The sequence below is a fragment of the Patiria miniata genome, unplaced genomic scaffold (assembly GCF_015706575.1).
Source record: "Patiria miniata isolate m_02_andy unplaced genomic scaffold, ASM1570657v1 HiC_scaffold_5, whole genome shotgun sequence".
NCBI lineage: Eukaryota > Metazoa > Echinodermata > Asteroidea > Valvatida > Asterinidae > Patiria > Patiria miniata.
This window is the reverse complement of record NW_024037072.1, coordinates 11,473,581-11,490,887: the sequence shown is the minus strand read 5'-3', so window position 1 is coordinate 11,490,887 and position 17,307 is coordinate 11,473,581. Positions and strand designations below refer to the sequence as shown.

General features: G+C 40.1%; 2 protein-coding genes across 4 annotated transcripts in view; one reads left to right on the top strand and one right to left on the bottom strand.

The window, feature by feature from the left end:
* Positions 1-4,592: 4,592 nt before the first annotated feature.
* LOC119740401 (branched-chain-amino-acid aminotransferase-like protein 2) lies at positions 4,593-8,143 on the bottom strand. The gene has a single exon (XM_038215691.1). The coding sequence runs from the start codon at positions 7,829-7,831 to the stop codon at positions 6,935-6,937; it is 897 nt and encodes a 298-aa protein (XP_038071619.1). The 5' UTR covers positions 7,832-8,143; the 3' UTR covers positions 4,593-6,934.
* A 5,661-nt stretch (positions 8,144-13,804) lies between these two features.
* Positions 13,805-17,307, top strand: part of LOC119741035 (rRNA N6-adenosine-methyltransferase ZCCHC4-like) — a 53,429-nt gene continuing 49,926 nt past the window's right edge. The window contains exons 1-3 of one of the 3 annotated variants that reach the window (XM_038216629.1): positions 13,805-13,994; positions 15,382-15,586; positions 16,416-16,599. In XM_038216629.1, the coding sequence (XP_038072557.1) occupies positions 13,943-13,994; positions 15,382-15,586; positions 16,416-16,599 (441 nt within the window). In that variant the 5' untranslated portion in view covers positions 13,805-13,942. Of the gene's footprint in view, positions 14,019-15,381; positions 15,587-16,415; positions 16,600-17,307 lie in introns of all 3 variants that reach the window. The other 2 variants (XM_038216628.1, XM_038216630.1) reach the window with 2 other exon arrangements.

Sequence of the window (17,307 nt, the reverse complement as noted above, 5' to 3'; positions counted from 1 at the left end):
CAACCAAAATAAAAAAGGAATTCTCGTCAGAACAGAACTTATCGATGAGTCATTGCAATGATTCATCGATACAATGAGACTTACTGAACAAAAAAGTCGTTAATTAGTTACCAAGTAATCGCTACAGTAGCTCTCCCGTGCTGTTTTCGAGTTTCGCCTGGAAAAGCTAGATTTTGGTTTTAAATTGCTTCTAGCAATACAAAAGTTATGCACTTTTTGATTGAGAAATCCAAAAAAGCCCAGGTTAGTTAAGTGATAAATAATCCTACGAATTTCAAAAATTTGCAGCACGATAATAATTCAGGGTTTTTCCTTTTTGCGTTATTGGCGTAAGAGCAACACACAATACCAACATTATCGAAATCGTCCATAACGGAATACATGTAATCGAATTCTGTTGATTGGCACGGGCAGATATTTAACTGTAAATAATTCAGACAGGAGCGTTTTGAGATTTTTTTTCAGGATTCCATGTTTTCTTGCAATGGGTTAAAACTACAAATACATGCACAATGTAATCAAAAATGATGTTTAACGGGCTAATTTTCTTTTTTGTATACACGTGTAAACGGCTTATGTACAAACGCCTCCATCGAAATCATAGCGTATTAGAGTTTACAGGCCGAGTTTTGATTTCTGGTGTTTTTTTTCGAAGCACAGCATGTGGATGACGTTCTGCTTTATTCAAAGCCACATATGAGTATATGGGATTTTTTTCCACGTCTTATTATATTTTATCTTTACAGAGTTAAAGGAATTTGGAAATTTTCCTTAGATATACCCCTTCCTGAGATATGACCTTGTTATTTAACACATGACCACTTGGCTATTTCCCCGATGTTTTGTGCAACTTGAAGGATTTTTTTCTTTCAAAATAATATTGACGATTTAAATCTTTTTAATAACGAGATAATTCCTTCATTTTACAGTGTTTACATGAGGTAGTAATTGACAGGTTTATTTTGCCCGCGGGGGTGGGGTGGAGGAGGCTGGGGTGGGTGGGGATGAACTAAGGTACGAAAGACAACATTCAAGGAACATTCTGGAGTAAAGATCGTCTCTTTCATTAGTTTGGGGTTTGAGTTTATTCAATGAAAAATAAAACACAAAAATTGGTTAATATTTTTTTATAGCAATCTTTAACACCAATACTACATTATCCACTGTTTGAAAACGTTGCTTTTACCTGACTTTTTCAAACCATAACCAGCACACACAAACATATTAAAAAAAATACAACCTCTATACTTTAGAGCGCACAACCTTTCACTGGGGAAAATGAATGCAGGCCATTCATTCATTTTCCAAATCTGAATATGTCATCGCCAAAAGGCCTATGAAAGTTCAACACTTTTTTCGTGTGCTTGCGTGACCAATAAATCAAGTCGATCACAAGCCAATCACAACGTAATCCTGTCTCCAGTCACGTGACGAACTATTCACATGGAACCCGACAAATGCAATCCTTTGTCATTAATGCTTGGTGCACCTGACACTGGTGACCTGCCTGGTGATTCGACCTTTTGTCCTTTTGACCTGTAATTTACTTTTAATTGATTTGTGATTAAGTTGTTTGCAACTCTCATTATAACATGTATGATCCAGGCCAAGGCAATTAAAGCTATATGTCAAGGATTGCTTGGGTGTAGGACAACAGCAACATGTTTCACATTACAAGATGACCTTCGGGAAACAGCATTTGATTAAATGTTCTCTTTCATTCATTTTAACACGATTAAATCAGAAGAAAAAAAAACATTTCCAATAATCATACAGGAAACAGCTGATATACATTTTTACTTAAAAATCTTGCAGTTGCATGGATCCCAAATTGATTCAAGAACAATAAGGGGTGTCCATTTATATTTTGAATTTATTTAACCAGAAATGTATTCAATTCAAGAAAAGCTGCGTTTCCGTCATACGCCACCTTTGCACACTACAGTTTCATGTCCTTTTGGTATTACACTAGAAAAAAACGTAACTAACTTAAGACATGTTAATTAACCTGATTTCCCGAAACAAAACAACACACACGTATTTAATAAGGAAACGCACTATACATAATAGGATAAATAGGGAATGCATAAATATGACAGGCTGTTAATTCAATTTCCACGACTGAAAATGTCATTACTACACGGCCTGCCAAATTGCAAAGTGCACTTCGGTCCACGGCACAGTACACATTCATCACGTTTTCGCATGCCCTTTACTTTAACATACATCTAACGTACAAAATATTACAAGTATATTGCTATGTATAGCTCTGATTGAGAGGCAATTAAAGTGTACAGGGTGGTGCAAAAAGAAGGAAACCCACTTTGACAGGAATTTAAACCATTTATCTAACTTATTTGACCTTTTTTAATTTAATGAACTATAGCTCTTCAACCTTCAACCATACGTGGTGAAAAAAAATATTTACAAAAATCGCAAGAATACTATTTGAATACAAGTCACCAAAATCACTGTTGTCCACGTGTAAGTCTAGTGTAGTGTTTTTGTCTTCAAATCAAGCTCTGGAGCCCAGTCAAGCGGTCAAACAGGTTTGGCACATGCCTTTTTTTAACTACCATATCTCAGAGACAAAATATGCATTTGCAATCATTTTTTCCTCACTCATGTTTAAAGATCAATATTTTAATACCATTAAATTACATTTTTTGAAAAATGCTCAACAATAGGTGAAAATTGCTGTCAAAAGTGGGTAACATTCTTTTTACACCACCCTGTACTATGAGCACCGTGTTTAAGTCTTTATGTGATATATCCATTGATAATTGAAGAGAACTTGAATTATTCAAGTCTAAATATATAATAATACTGAGGAGATAGCATATTACCAACATGCACACAACAACGCATGCAATAATTGTGTCCACTGCGAGTCAACAATAAACATCAAAATAATTATGTTACAACAGCAACAATTAAGGTACATCGCGTTGAAAAGTAATTTATGAATAAAATGATTTTTTTCCACTTCCGTGAAATACAATGCATGGATTAAGTTCTTTATAACATACACTTGTTATTGCAAATTAACGTCTTACATAATTTACTGACAGGAATGAATCCTAGTCTATAGGAAAAAAATATTAAACAGTTATTGAGATTACATATGTATATACATTTGTGGATACCAGTCACAAGCATTTTCCCACTCCGAAGAATTGAATAAATAATGACTTCACCCTTCTGTTGTGAAGAATGACAGGTGCGATAACAGAAGACGGCAAACAAGCATCACAAATGCATCAACAAAGGGGACGCGATAACCTTGTGTCAACAGGGGTTCAAAATGTTCAACAGGGTTTAAGAAGGCATTCCAGACGGATCGAAAATCCTCAATGTCTACGTACATAACTGAACTAAATAACTTATTGTACACAAAAACCACACCTTGAATGTACATTGAAATTTAAGACATTGGTGATTATATTGCGCAATTTTTGTTTGGACTAAACAAATTGAGGAGGAATATTGTGCATCTTTGAACAGTGACAAGTGTTGAGCGTTTTACGTTCATGTACATGTACGTGTATCGATTTCGTTCATTCTCAAAACTGTTGGAATTTAGGATCCGTGTGATGCGATATTTTATTTGAACAAATAATGGCTTTAGTGATTTAGGAGCAAATGCTCTCATTGAAAATGTACAGCAGGCCTTCATTAAGTGAAAACATTTCGCCTATGTCATAAACGTTGGCTGCTGTACATTGAATATTTTTGGTGTTCGCCATTTTTTCCCCTACGCAGGACTCGGTACCAATCACAGCACCGTTTTAATAGGTAACGCATTAAGTGCCGAGGGAGGCAGTTGTCTAATGAAATTTCGTGTTTGCTTTTTAGTTTGTAGTACTCGTCACTCGGAGCCGCTCGCCATCGTGCAAACACTCTTGAATACCACACTAGCATTGTGAAGCATGGACCTTATATCTCTGCGGGGGTTATTGTGGCGAGAATAATACACTGCATCGTGTGTGCACAGTGTACAGATGTACAGAACTCGCGGACCATTTATTTTTTACCAAAATTGAAACTGCAGCGTTGACGTCACTCAGAACATTAAACATGTACATGATAGTGCCCTTAACAGTAATATTATGTTCATGTAGATGCATTCTTGTAATAGTGAGTGACCAACATATGTGTTATTTTTAACAAGTGTTCAGCTCCTTAATTACATAACGTTTCGTCAAAGGGTGTTACAATAAACAAAAATTAAACAATAAAGATAATTTGCTTATTTAGAGGTTGATACCAATTTCTTTAAAGCCTTTAAAATTATTACCCTTGTTGATCTGGCCACGAAACCCATTTTCCAAATTTCCAGGAAGAATTCAGATGCAAAATGAGATACATGTAAATCTTTTTCAATAGGAAAAAAAAGTAGGTTTTGAGGGGAAATTTCTTCGAATTATGTTCAGCCCACAGTGCTTACAACAGTTGTCGGCAAAGGAAAAAAACGACTACAACTTTATGTATGATAAAAGTATATTTACCATATACAGCGAAGAACTGAATGATTTGAATCTAAAATGAATTGTTCTGAAAGAGTGATCACATAAAAGATGAGAAGCTCTATGTTTTTTATGGTATACCTGCACTGCAGCATCTGAATTCTTCGCATGTGCTCTATTATCATTGTCGATTATTGCTCCCATATAGAGTGTTACTATAAACACACATGGAATTCGTAGTGTAACCAGGGTACCAACGATGACCCACTGCAGGGAGTGCACTAAATGGTGCATGGAGACCTTTGCACTTTTTAGAGGTCATGTCACACCTGAAAATGCACCAAGAAAACAAGCTACCTATCGATATAAGGTTGTGACCTGGCAGAAAAGGAATTTGGCCCGTAGATCCTTAACTGCTGGTACATTAGTACACCTTTATGTCCAATTTCGAACCAAAATGCACCTTGTATATTTGAGGCTGGTTAATACCATCAAATACTGTATTACTTGAGCTACATGAAGTTAAGTGAACTGTAAATCTATCCAACATCTAGAATTGGCCAAGAAATAACCGTACGATGATGACCATTACTATCACGTTTTGATCACCATAGATAATATTTTCAATATTGCTTTAAAGACTTACGTCCACGCGGAATTAAAGTTCAAAGTCTACAAGTATCGGTTTAATTAAACTCCGCCATATGTCGGTTTTGCGATAGAAAATATCCTTGCCCTTATTTGCATTCGAGATTGTACAGTTTTCCTTTACTTTTCAAACTTTTCAATGGCAGAACAGTGACAAAAGTTTGTTTATGGCTTCCACAGCAAGACCTTGGCCATGAGCCTTGGGCGAATTTCTTTTGTATGTACATTTACATGTATGTACTCGGTGACCGGTAATTGTACGAGGGTTGTAGTTTAATCCATATCCATTGCATACGGACCACTTTCCGATCACGCCATCACAGTACTTTCACAGAGGCCCCCATTAATGGTGAAAGCACTATGCCAGCTATTGTACAAATTAACTGGCCCGAGACGGATTATCTGTACAATAGCTAAGCACAATGCTTAAGCCATTGAAGGGGGCCTCCATGAGTATAAAAGATTGCGTGTCTGGCATGGCTATGTGTACAATATTGTATTTGAAAATTCACATTATTTTTTTAAGTTTATATATTTTATTGTTGCCGGAAACAATATCCATACTCAAAGAGTGATTGCCCTTATCACCAAATACAATGGAATATAATCATTTTCTATAGATTCAATTTTTGGAAAACTATAAATAAAAATTGGGAAATTAAGGTCTTTTTGTGTGTCAGAACACTCGTCTTCTTTATCAAGTCAAAATCCCCACTCAGAAATTATTCAACACTTAAATGGAGTACCGAAAAACAAGACCGTTCTGCCTCATCTACGCATACACATCAATTATCAGAGTAATTTTAACTGTATTGTCTTAAGAGTTTGGAAATGATTTTATTTGTCGAATCCTTTTCCTGAAGTATAGGCCCATATTGTTATTAACAGTTGTTGTCTTTCACAAATATTTAATATCAACACACTTTTTATATCAAATTTGCTTAAACTTTGTATTGAACTTGAACTGCTTAATTAACAGGGTCGTATGCAACACCAGTGCACGGTTAAAGTATAGGAAAAAGATATTTTTATGTTATATATCTGCAAAAATATCTGCATATTCAGAGACCTTTATCATGCAGCCACCATTTCAGTCATGTTCCCTGTATCCAATCACGGTACAGAATGGTCATGGTTTTTTGTGCAAAAAGAAACCAGACTATTTCCCCTTCCAGCCCCGATTTGGTTACGTTGATTTGAATGGGGAAAAAAGCAAGATGGCCGCAACATGATAATGGTCCATAGAAGCTACTACAGTAATAGTCCGAAAATTTAGGACTCCAAATACTGTGTATGAGAGTCTCAACACATATTTGAAACATGCAATACAAGAAAATAGACTAGCACAAGAAACAACCTGTCCACCACCCTTTTGATAATGTCATGACTGCATCAATCCAACTGTTTCAAAAGAAACATCGGGTACCCAGTCTTTATTTCTAACATTCTCTTCTCTGTCATCCAGAAGGGTCAATCTTTTCAAAAAGGTTGGACATGTACTAGTCTAGTCTTTGACTTCAAATTGAAATCGCGTGGCTTCACTGTCAGGTGCAAAATATTGAATAAAAGTCCCTTTTGAAATTTGAATTGAGACCTCAAACTTGGCTGGTGAAATACCGAGGACCTTATCCTTGTCTCATGAACATTTTGGAAAATTTTGCCAACTAGAGTTTAAGTTGACCTAATTTTGTTTTGCATGTTTGTTTTTTCTGCACTCAAGGTCCCAGTCTGCCACAGGACCCACTCTACTGACTCGCATGAGGAGAAGGGCAATCCATAAGGTGAATTTTAACAAGTAACGCCGCTCAGAAAACTTACAATCAGTCCGTGCTGTCTTGCTTCTCCGGCCGGAGCCTGATCTTGTACATAGCTTGGTAGTACGGCGTGGTAAAGTCTATGGCTTCTCTGAGCTCAGCAGGCAGTTCATTCACGTCAATCTTCTTGGGTGTGGGTTTCCTAAACCCCGAGCTGCCGAGAGCGGCGTTGTACCAGCCCATCATCAAGTTGGACACCCGTAGTACTCTTGGGCAGTGCCACCTGAGTTCGGAGGCTTTTGCCGGCTTCCACCGCAACATTTTCTCGTCGTACGGGATGCCTGTCACCGAGCAGTATTGCCGCATCATCCCTTCAGGATCACTGAGTAGATCATCGGCGTCGATGACTATCGGCGTTTTCCTGGTCTTGTGCTCCATGTACTCAAAGAGATCGTAAAGTTCCTTGATAGTGTAGCCTTCAGCTGGTATGCAGCCCAGTATGCTCGTACCGACAACCATCTTGGACAGCCTGGACGCCTCCAATCTTGGCTTGAGAGAAGTGAACACCTTCACTGGGTTTCGTATTAGGAAGGTGTGCATGAAGTCCTCTGGGAGTTCGTCGAAGTGCCCCTGCACCGCAAAGGCAAAATCTTTGGCGAATAAGACACTGGCGGTGTAGCTCTTCTGAGATGCCGTGTTGAGTTTCTTGGTCACTTTTGCGTGGGAGAGGGTCGGGGCGAGGGAGGGGATTTTCTTGAGCCATAGCCGCTCCGGGCCGAACAGATAGGCTGCCGTGTACATCTCATTATAAACATCCGATGTTTCCAAAGCGATGATGGACCTTTCAAACACCGTGGAGAGGGATCTGGGAGCGGACCACAGCATCACCTTTGCCGCGGGCTTATCGTTGCCTTTTTCCCACGCCATCCTCCTAGGCGAGTCTGCTCGTGCTTGTGTTGCCATACCGGGCAGTGTCTCTCTATAGGCCAACACACCAACGACTCGGTCGCGGTACAAATTCCACCTGTGCTCAACGCTCTGCGTTAATGCTTTGGTACTAAGCAAAGATCAGTGCCGTTACATTATGCGAATGCCTGTACAATTCTAATCAGCACTCCAGTCCCCACTGATAAATATATTACAGGCACATCAAGGATTTGTATGATAAGATTTAATCGACAAGAAGATAAAGCCAGTTTCAACTCTCCGGTAACACCAGGTAGATGGACCGTGTGGGCTGTATTGTCTCCGTGCTGTTAAGCGAACAGTCAGGTTAACACGTCACAATAGCTTTACGCGCTCACAAAACATGCCCCTGCTATTCAGATGGTGACTCAGTTCATTGCGTAACAATGAATAGCGGTTTATCAAATCCAATAGCAACCGTTAGACTCGATTCAAGCCTGAAACCTCTTCTTTGACAACGCGGTCTAGCGCGAAGTCCTATCCACTTGCTGACATTGTTGCTGACATTAGCGCGACTGTAAGACTCGATCCGAGACTAATAGTCTACGGACCCAATGGGTAACCGTAATATAAGGCGCTCGAGCAATAACTTGATGCCCGTGTTTGTCACTTGAGACGATGAAACTATCAATGACGTAAACACCAATTGTAGACTTAGCCTCAGGCCTCCCGCATGGCGAGCCAACATTTAGGATAATTACCGTTAAAGTTGATACCCGTGCTCTTCCAAAAATACTTTTTTTTTAAATCCTCAGGAAGTTTCAATTTGTATGTTTTGTTTTAACGAAACAAACTACTTTATTTCAATTTTGGGAGTCTGCAACTATCTGATAAGGGCTTTCGTTTTGGGCATAAACGAACCCGCACGGGGAATTTTCTTATTAATTTGATCGGTGCGTAAAACGTTTCGGTCATTAATTTTCCATGCATTCTAATTTTTTAACTTATGCTAAAATTCGTAGACTAAAATATTTTGAATAACTGCAGACAAAAATGCTTAGGCCTACTCCACGAAAGCACATTATTTTGCCCACAGCTCACTTTTATGTTTATTCTTTTTTAACCTTTCTGCAGTTGCAAAGCCTTCGTTCAGCACAAATTGTTTACTTCAAGACTAGGCATATTGTATTATTATTCTGGTTTTTAAGGTTCAAATATTTGATTTCATCCGGTCAACGATTCGCTATTTTGTGGGCATACTTCAGTGGATTGTTTTTACCTCTTTTATTCCCGGCTACTCGGAATGCGTGAATGGCAATAATTCACATGTAAATTGTCTATTGTGCAGACTAGCACATAGATCCCCTGTCGGTGACTGGTACATGTTTGAAGACTGACGTAACATCGAAAATCGATGAGGCAGGATAAGAAGGTTCATCAAACTTTTTGGGCGAGGTACCAGGTACACGACGCTCCAACCTCGTCTCCGTAGCATTCCTGAAGTACGCTACCGTTATGGCGGTATACATAGCAACCTCGTCCACAGGGCTTACTTTCTTTTCAACCTCGTTTCCAATAGTAAGGCCTGGGTAATTTACAGTATTTGGAAAAAAAGGAATTCCGTTAAAAAAACCATTAATAACATTAAAATATTAAGAAGTACCAGATAAAACTGACAAAATATACCCTGAATACACCACAAATTTACATTAGAAAACTGCTCAGAACATACAACGCATGGCCTAAGGGCATCGACTGTCATTGAAAAGCAAAAAAAACCCAAAATAGATAAATAGGTGTGTGAGTTAATTAGGAACTATCGAGTAAGCAGATCAGACAAATAACATCAGACAAAACTGACATCATACCATCGTTTGACAATAAAAAATATAGAAATGCACTGTGCAAGAGAAAGCTGTTCAAAACGAGTAATGTACATTGAAAAATGGCATCGACTGTCATTAAAAAGCATCTAATAAAATAGATAAAAAGTTGTATGTATGTTTTCACGTTCATTTTAATTTTTACGTCCACACCTTCCCAAAATAATCCTGACCTTTCCAATTTGCTTATATTAATATGAAAAGTGATACTGTATAATTTTGGCAGGAGAAGATTGTAACATTAAACTTTGAAAAAAAAATCGTGTTACGTATCTTATGTTTTACCCCAGCCACCGCATACAAAACCAAACGCCAACGTAAAGCACAGGCAGCCACCAGACTATTCCTGATTTGCATACGACGTGTCAAAAAATGTCGGACATGCAAATGATCCAATACCAGGGTGAGCACGTACTGCTCGACACCCTGGGGACGAGGTTGGGGATATTTGGAGCCGCAAGAAGGGAAAACAACAGGTAAGCACATTCCTGCTACCCCCTCCCCTCATGACAGCTAACCCATCTGTCCCTGGTACTCACTATCATACTGGCAGCAGTAAGTGACAATTCAACGTTCCTGACAGTCTCAAAGAATATTATTTCTGACTTCAGAAATAGTGTGACGTCATCTCGATCAGAAATGTGGACTAATTAAGCTGTTGGTTGGTCAATTGGATACACTGCCAATGAAATGGTCAAATTTTGCCCAACTTTTTACCCAAACTTAATTGGTACAATAGTCAACGTCCACATCTTTCGAGCGAAAAATGCCCAGCGGCCGTTGGGCAAACACGTTTATCTAAAACTTGGGAAATATTACAGACGGAACAGTTGGGTATACTTTTAATCATCCATTACTTGGGTAAATGTAAAGAATCAATTGTTGGTAAGCCATTAACTGAAAAATGGTCAATCATTTTTGACAAGTTGTTAGTTAGCATTTTCTCAATTATTGGTTACTAAGAAGAGTCACGTGTTGGGTACTATGTTGTATAGATTTGCTCAATTTTAGTATCCAGCTTCATATGCCGGGGGGGAGGGTGCAACCGCACGTCCGCGCCGAAATGTAGACATGTTGTTTTTTTCTCCGGACACTTGGCCTCCGTAAAAAAAAAAAAGGGCGGGGGGGAGTCTTCCAAATGGGGGCGCTCTTCAAAACTGACGATTATTATGCATACAGGAAACTGTAGGCCGATTTCCACGGCGCATGGCGGATTTTGAACTGGTTTTCTTTTTGGGTTGATGTCAAAACTCTCTTTCCATTTATGGAAATACTTACTGAAAAAAATACTTTCACAAAAATCCGCCAAGTGAGGGGAGTCAGAATGGCCGGTCAGAAACTCGACTGGACGCAGTCTTGTTTTGTATAATTCGTTGATGAATCTGCTCGCAGACCGTACCCTGGCCGTTTAGTTCCAGGGACCGAATTCACGAAGGTTTCGCAAAGTTAACGAAGTCGCAAACACCTCGCTCACGCTAATTTCGTATTCACAAAAGGTGTGCTTTGCAAACACTTCGCAAATGTTAGCGAATCCGCCATATTTTCGCAAACACCGCGCAAATGTTTGCACGTTATTCACAAAGCCCTCGCCATCTTTGCAATTTCGCAATCTCTTCGCAAAAGGTTCGCTAACGCGCTATTTTTTGCGACGAGTCCGATGTCGTCGCTAACTCCTCGTAACTGACAATATGGCGCTGTTGCTCGAACTGGATGAAGAACTCCGTCACGAATTACGCCAAAATAGGGTCTTTCTGACCGAACCAACGCGTTAGAAAGATATAGTGATGATAAATAGCGACAACTAAGATATACGAAGTTCACTGACCTTCCAAGGGTATCAGACGTCAGATATGATGTCCCCACATCTGAATTTTTTTATGGCACAAAGAGTTAACTTTTTGACTTGGGTCACAAGAAAGTGGCATTTAAAAGAGTAAATTTTATTCATATCTATAGATAGGGTTTACAAAGGTTATGAACTCTCGTATTGGGATACCAGAGGTTAAACTTGAATTGTCCTATATATGGACAATTGTCTTCATAGCATGAACACCTACCATTTGGACTTGAATCGTGAAAACAAGTTGGGGTTTAAAGAGTTTATCTTACAAATAGCTATAAATAAGGCTTAGGCCAAAAAAAAAGTCTCCGGTTTCTGGTATGCGCGCGCGTCGCCGTAGCCATGCGCGTCGGCAAAATGAAAAAGTTTTTTTTTCAATAAAAGATGATGTCTCAAAACCGCCAAACTCACTGGTTTGACTGGAATCCTGCTGCTGCACAATTTTAACGTGTTTTTAGATGGGGTTATGATCGAGAATAATCTTTATGTGACCTCTCCGGACTCCCATATATTTGCACTAGGTTTAGTCGGGCACCATTTGCAGTCATCAGCCGACATTTGAAGCAAAAAAAAAACAGGTAAAAAAAAAAAAAAAGCCGCGTCGCCGCACCACTTTTTGGGCAAGCTCCATACCAGAAACCGGAGACTTTTTTTTTTGGCCTTACAAAGGTCATTGACCTATAAAAGGTCACCAGAGGTCAGATATGAATTGTTCCCACATCTGTTTATTATTTCCATTGTATGACGATCTAATACGTAGACTTGGGTCAAAGGAAAGTGAAGTTTTGAAGAAAAGTTGTTATAAATAGAGTATGTAAAGATCGTCGACCTCGCAAAGGTCACCAGAGGTCAAATATGAAACGCCTCCATATCTAAAAAAAAAAAAAAAAAAAAAAGAAGGCACGAAGAACCAACATGCGAAGTTGCTTATATCACACACAAGTGCAAAATTCTTGGAATGGGGCTATGCCGCTCCACTATTGGGAGAATCGAGCTTTCCTTTATGTTGCTGCCCGTCTTTGGCAGTGTAACCATGCACGTGTACCTATTTTGGGTCGAATGAAATGGCTGCTCAAAGAACCTAGTGATTACATAACACATCGTTTGGTGTGTTCGCTGATGTATGACCCAAGTTAAAAAATCTTAATAAGAACTCACTGTTTAGACTTTGTGAAGGTTCGCCAACTTAGCGATTCATTCCGCAATTTTAGCGAAAGCTTTGCTGAAACCTTTGTGAATACTACCCATCGCTAAGCTAGCGATTTCGCAAGTAGTTCGCTAAGCTTTCGCTTCGCTATATATTTGCGAGGCCTTTGTGAATTTGGCCCCAGGTCTGCCGCTGCAAGTCAACAACAAAAAATGCCTGCATTAGCATTGTTCAAAATAGGCCTCAAATTGAAATATTCAATTAGGGAATCCCTGAATTAGTCATTATATATAATTAATGTGTATATGGGACGTATATAGGCATATTGGGGAAAATTATTAATTTTTCCCGTCGAGCCTGCCATTAATCGGCCTTTTATTATAATATGACCCATCAATTTTTTTATCGAATCACCTGCTAAAACTCCCATGCTTCGCGTATTCCTCGTCATCGCATTAATTGATAAAAGCGGTTGCCAGATGACAATTGAAGATCCTTAATGGTGGTAAAATAAATGCTGGATAAATGGTCAGCAATGATCGTTGAAGGCTGGTCCACTCAAGTTCGATACTTATTTTCCCAGACTGCAGAATAAAAGTAGCTGTCGCGATCTCAAGTCATGCGAATAATATAATATGATATTGTCAAAGTAGTTAATCTTTTGTAATGAACATGCAGCTATATTAATAGTTTATAGGAGGAACCCATGGAGCCTAATTTTCTACCAAAATCCGGTTGGATTCAGTTATTCTTTTTAATCTAGTTATTCCTCCGATGTTCCCTATATGGATTCGGGGATGCACAAGCGGATCAGTACCCGCCGCGCGCAGTGTGTCCCCCTCCTCCCTCCCCTTGCTCACCCCACTCCACCCACCCCCCCCCCCCGCCCCCCCCCCCCCCCCCCCCAACCTAGGGGCGAATATCCGTGGCTCTGGAGGATTTTTTTAAAAAGGGAAATTTAGTCCGAAATCCGTACCAAGTTGAAAAATAGTAGCCTCCACTCCAGCCTGGTTTTAATAAAAATGCCCCATAGGAAAGTGCACAAGGTACCCCAGATAGTTGTGTAATAAAAAATATCGCAACCGCGCTGGGCTCGCTCGCGAAAGTGATCACAAAAAGCGCCATCTAGTTCATGCACGGACTTATCGCTTGAGGGCGCTACACAAAACTAGGCGGGCCATTAACCGTGCACATTTCATGACTGTATTACGCGCACGTGTAAAGTGTAAACAGTGTCAAAATCCTGAGTCGTTTATTAACCTGTTAACATCGCTCATGTCGGTAGCAAATTAAGTAGAATGTGTGCAGCAAATGCGTCGAGCAGTCTAGGTGTGGACGTCTCTCTTGAACGTAATTCGCCACATTGTCCTCATGGTTTGTATTTGATTTGATTTGATTTGATTGCAATTAAGAATCTGATATTAAATCTGTGCTCTCTTGCCTAGTTTGTCATGTTTGTTGGGCATTTTTGTGTGTACGTGTTCATCTTTTCAAATCGTGGACGAAAAATACCAGAGAACAAAAAAGAACAATATCGTCCACGATTCCCAGCATACGTCCGCGATTGGGGTCGTGTATGGGAGTCTTCCTAAAAACTTAGAGTGCAAACAAACATGACAAAAGAGGGACAATAGGACAAATGTAGGATGTCCACGATCATGACGATCGACAGTGAACACATATTTGTGTGTGTTTGTGGGGGGGGGGGAATGATGGGTGATGTCGTGAATTTGAAAAGCTTGGGGGGGGGTGGGGGGGTATGGTGGGTGGGGGGGGGGATGGGGTAGACATACATACACTTTTGACCAAAACTGAATGACAGGCAACAGCTGAATAGCCGTACAAATGCACATTGTCAAAATTTGATGCAAGCTAGTGAGGGCCCGATTTATCACAACCCATGACGTCAATTGCTGTAAAAGTTGTCCAAACTCAACTCGAAATTACAAGATAACTAGACCTCTGAAGGTGCCAAATTTAACGTTTTGTTGATATTAAGCAGTTGTAGACGGCATTGTGTGAGTATAAAGTGACAAAATAATTGCGATTTCGAATGGATTTTCGGCTCCCTTAGCAACGGACTCTCCGTCCAAATAATGTGGATTTGTGAAGGTTAATACAGAGGTAGTCCAGTATTACCGTCACATTTATGGGACTATTGTAGCTTGAAATTTCCAGCTTTATTGGGAATGGGATTAGCCATAAGAGCAGGAAATACTAACCATGCTTAGAAAGAATGCGGATGTCAGGTGATGGTCATGTTTCTCGGGGATATTTTCCATTTCCGTTCAAATACAAGCCAAAAGTCACCTTGTATCGCCTGATCACAGCTTATAAATCCTTTATGCAGCAAAGGATCCTCTCAAAATGACTATTCGATCCAGTTGACCCCCCCTCCCTCCCCAAAAAGATTTTTTTTTAGTGCAACTCCCTGTCATGCCGGTGTGCAACCTTTCTATTTGTCACGTCATACAATGTACAAAAATGCCACCGGCAGTGCTTCTAGTTCTAATGATAAAAGCGACAGCATGCCATGATTGGGCTGTACATTAGTTTGGCCTGGTATTAGTCGTGGTAAGTTTTTACACATGTGAAAGCACTGGCCCATTTAGTGTTCGATTCAAAGACATACATGTACATTTAGATCATTTCTGTCATCCCTCCAGCCCCCCACCGCATGATTCCCACCCCCGTGTAGTTGATAAGGTCAAAATATAATGTGAAAATTACTCATCAGGTCCGACACTCCTCTTTGAGCGCTACACAGCCAAAGGCCATCACAAGAGACAACGGTACTACGCCTGCTCAGCGTGTCGGGACAGGAAGGACTGCAACTTCTTCCAGTCAGCTGATGAGAAGGTGTCCGAGGCTAGGTCAAAGGTCAGAGAGGAGTATAACAGGGCACAACAGCCATGGAAGAGCCATGAGGACTTTTACCAAAGGTACATAGGGGGGGGAGGGGGGAAGGAAAACTTCCGCCAAAGTTGCTAAGACTAGATTTAATTGAACTTGTTGATAGGGCTCTCTCATCCCTCAGTGGCTTGACAGCGCTTGTCAGGGATCTGGACAAAAAACAACTCCAGTCTTGAGCCAAGACTGTGTTCCAGGTGGACTTAAATCAATCATTAACTGATGTACTTATGAAACACATGGTATCTGGGGGGGGGGGGGGAATTTGGGATGACCAAAAATCCTAAAATTGCCTGGCCGTGGAAATTCAGGGGGAAGGGGGTCCCTGGGATGGACAATACATGACACCAGGGGTATGCAAACTTGTGCGTTTACCTCCCTTAACCTGAAACCGCAAATTGGCTTCTTTGAGCTTTCTTGTGTGACAGTGATCTTTCACGAACTCACACATATGGCTACATTTATTTATGAGTCCTCAAAGTGGTACACATGTATTCTGTCTAATTTTCTAATGTTTCCAACTCTCTGAAACTGCTTCCGCTGTTTATTTGTTCTGAACCATTCTTGGAGCTATGTTTTATGCTAATGTTTTGTTAAAACTCACATGATGTGTTTTGCATAATGTCAGACTTCTTGTGCCTGAAATTGTGTGCCCTTGTCTGTGTTGACTTTGGTATGAGCTTAGTCATAGCCAGTGGTACTGTTAATCAAAATTGAATTTCGAATGGTGATGCCGAATTGTGATGTCAAAGTACAACTTTCTTGTATTGCAGAATCCAAAAACAAAGCATGGACCAATTGTGGTACCCATAGGTTCTGGCCTGGTTCTAGAAAAAAAAGAAGACTTTTCATTCTTTGCAGAATGGAGGCCACAAACGACTTGAGTCCGCAGAAAAGGCGGTTCTGCCAAGACTGTAGCTTGTTACTTCGTCTGAGTGAAGCAGGGGAACATGCTGAGCATACAGTCAGATCTGGACTGAGCGACGATGCGCTGAGGCAACCATCACACCTGTTGGTTCCTCTTGAGAACAGCAAAACAAATGCTGTGAGTATAAATAGAAAAGTGATTGGTTAGCAAGTCTCAACTCACTTAGTTGTCATCTTGGAGGAAGGTCTGCAGCCAATTTTATGAAACAACCAATTTGTTGCTCAGCTGCTCAATAAACTTACAATCAATTTCATGAAACTTGGTGGAGCTGCGCAACTTTTTCAATAATCTAAACATCTTGGACGAGGATAATAACAGCGTTCACGACGGCTGTTTGTGTATAACTATGTTGGGTCACGAAACAGTCATTGAGTCACCTCCGCCTGCCATTTTGAAAATTGGTTTGTCCAACTTTCTTTGGAAGAATAATTCACTGACATGTGATCAACGATCCACCAATCAGATGATAGGGATTTATTCAGGCATTGTATAATGAGTTTGCCCTTCACTGACGTATTTTTATAAACACTGTATACTCAGTGTTGTCCCGAGTGATTGTGAGAAGAAAAGAAACTGCTCGGTTGGGACTCGAACCCACGACCCCTTGCTTAAAGGTTAAAGTTAACTGTAATGAACAGCGCCACCTATATTCAGGTGGTGGTCATCCCTCCCTCCAGACTGTTTCCCGGCCCCCCTAAAGATATGGGGACCGGTAAATAGCACCCATTTAAAGCCTTTGATTTGATCGCCTCTGCGCACGCATCACGGTTGTTTATTTTTGAATTGCTGTTCAATTCGGAAATGGACGCCGGGCCGGTGATTGAA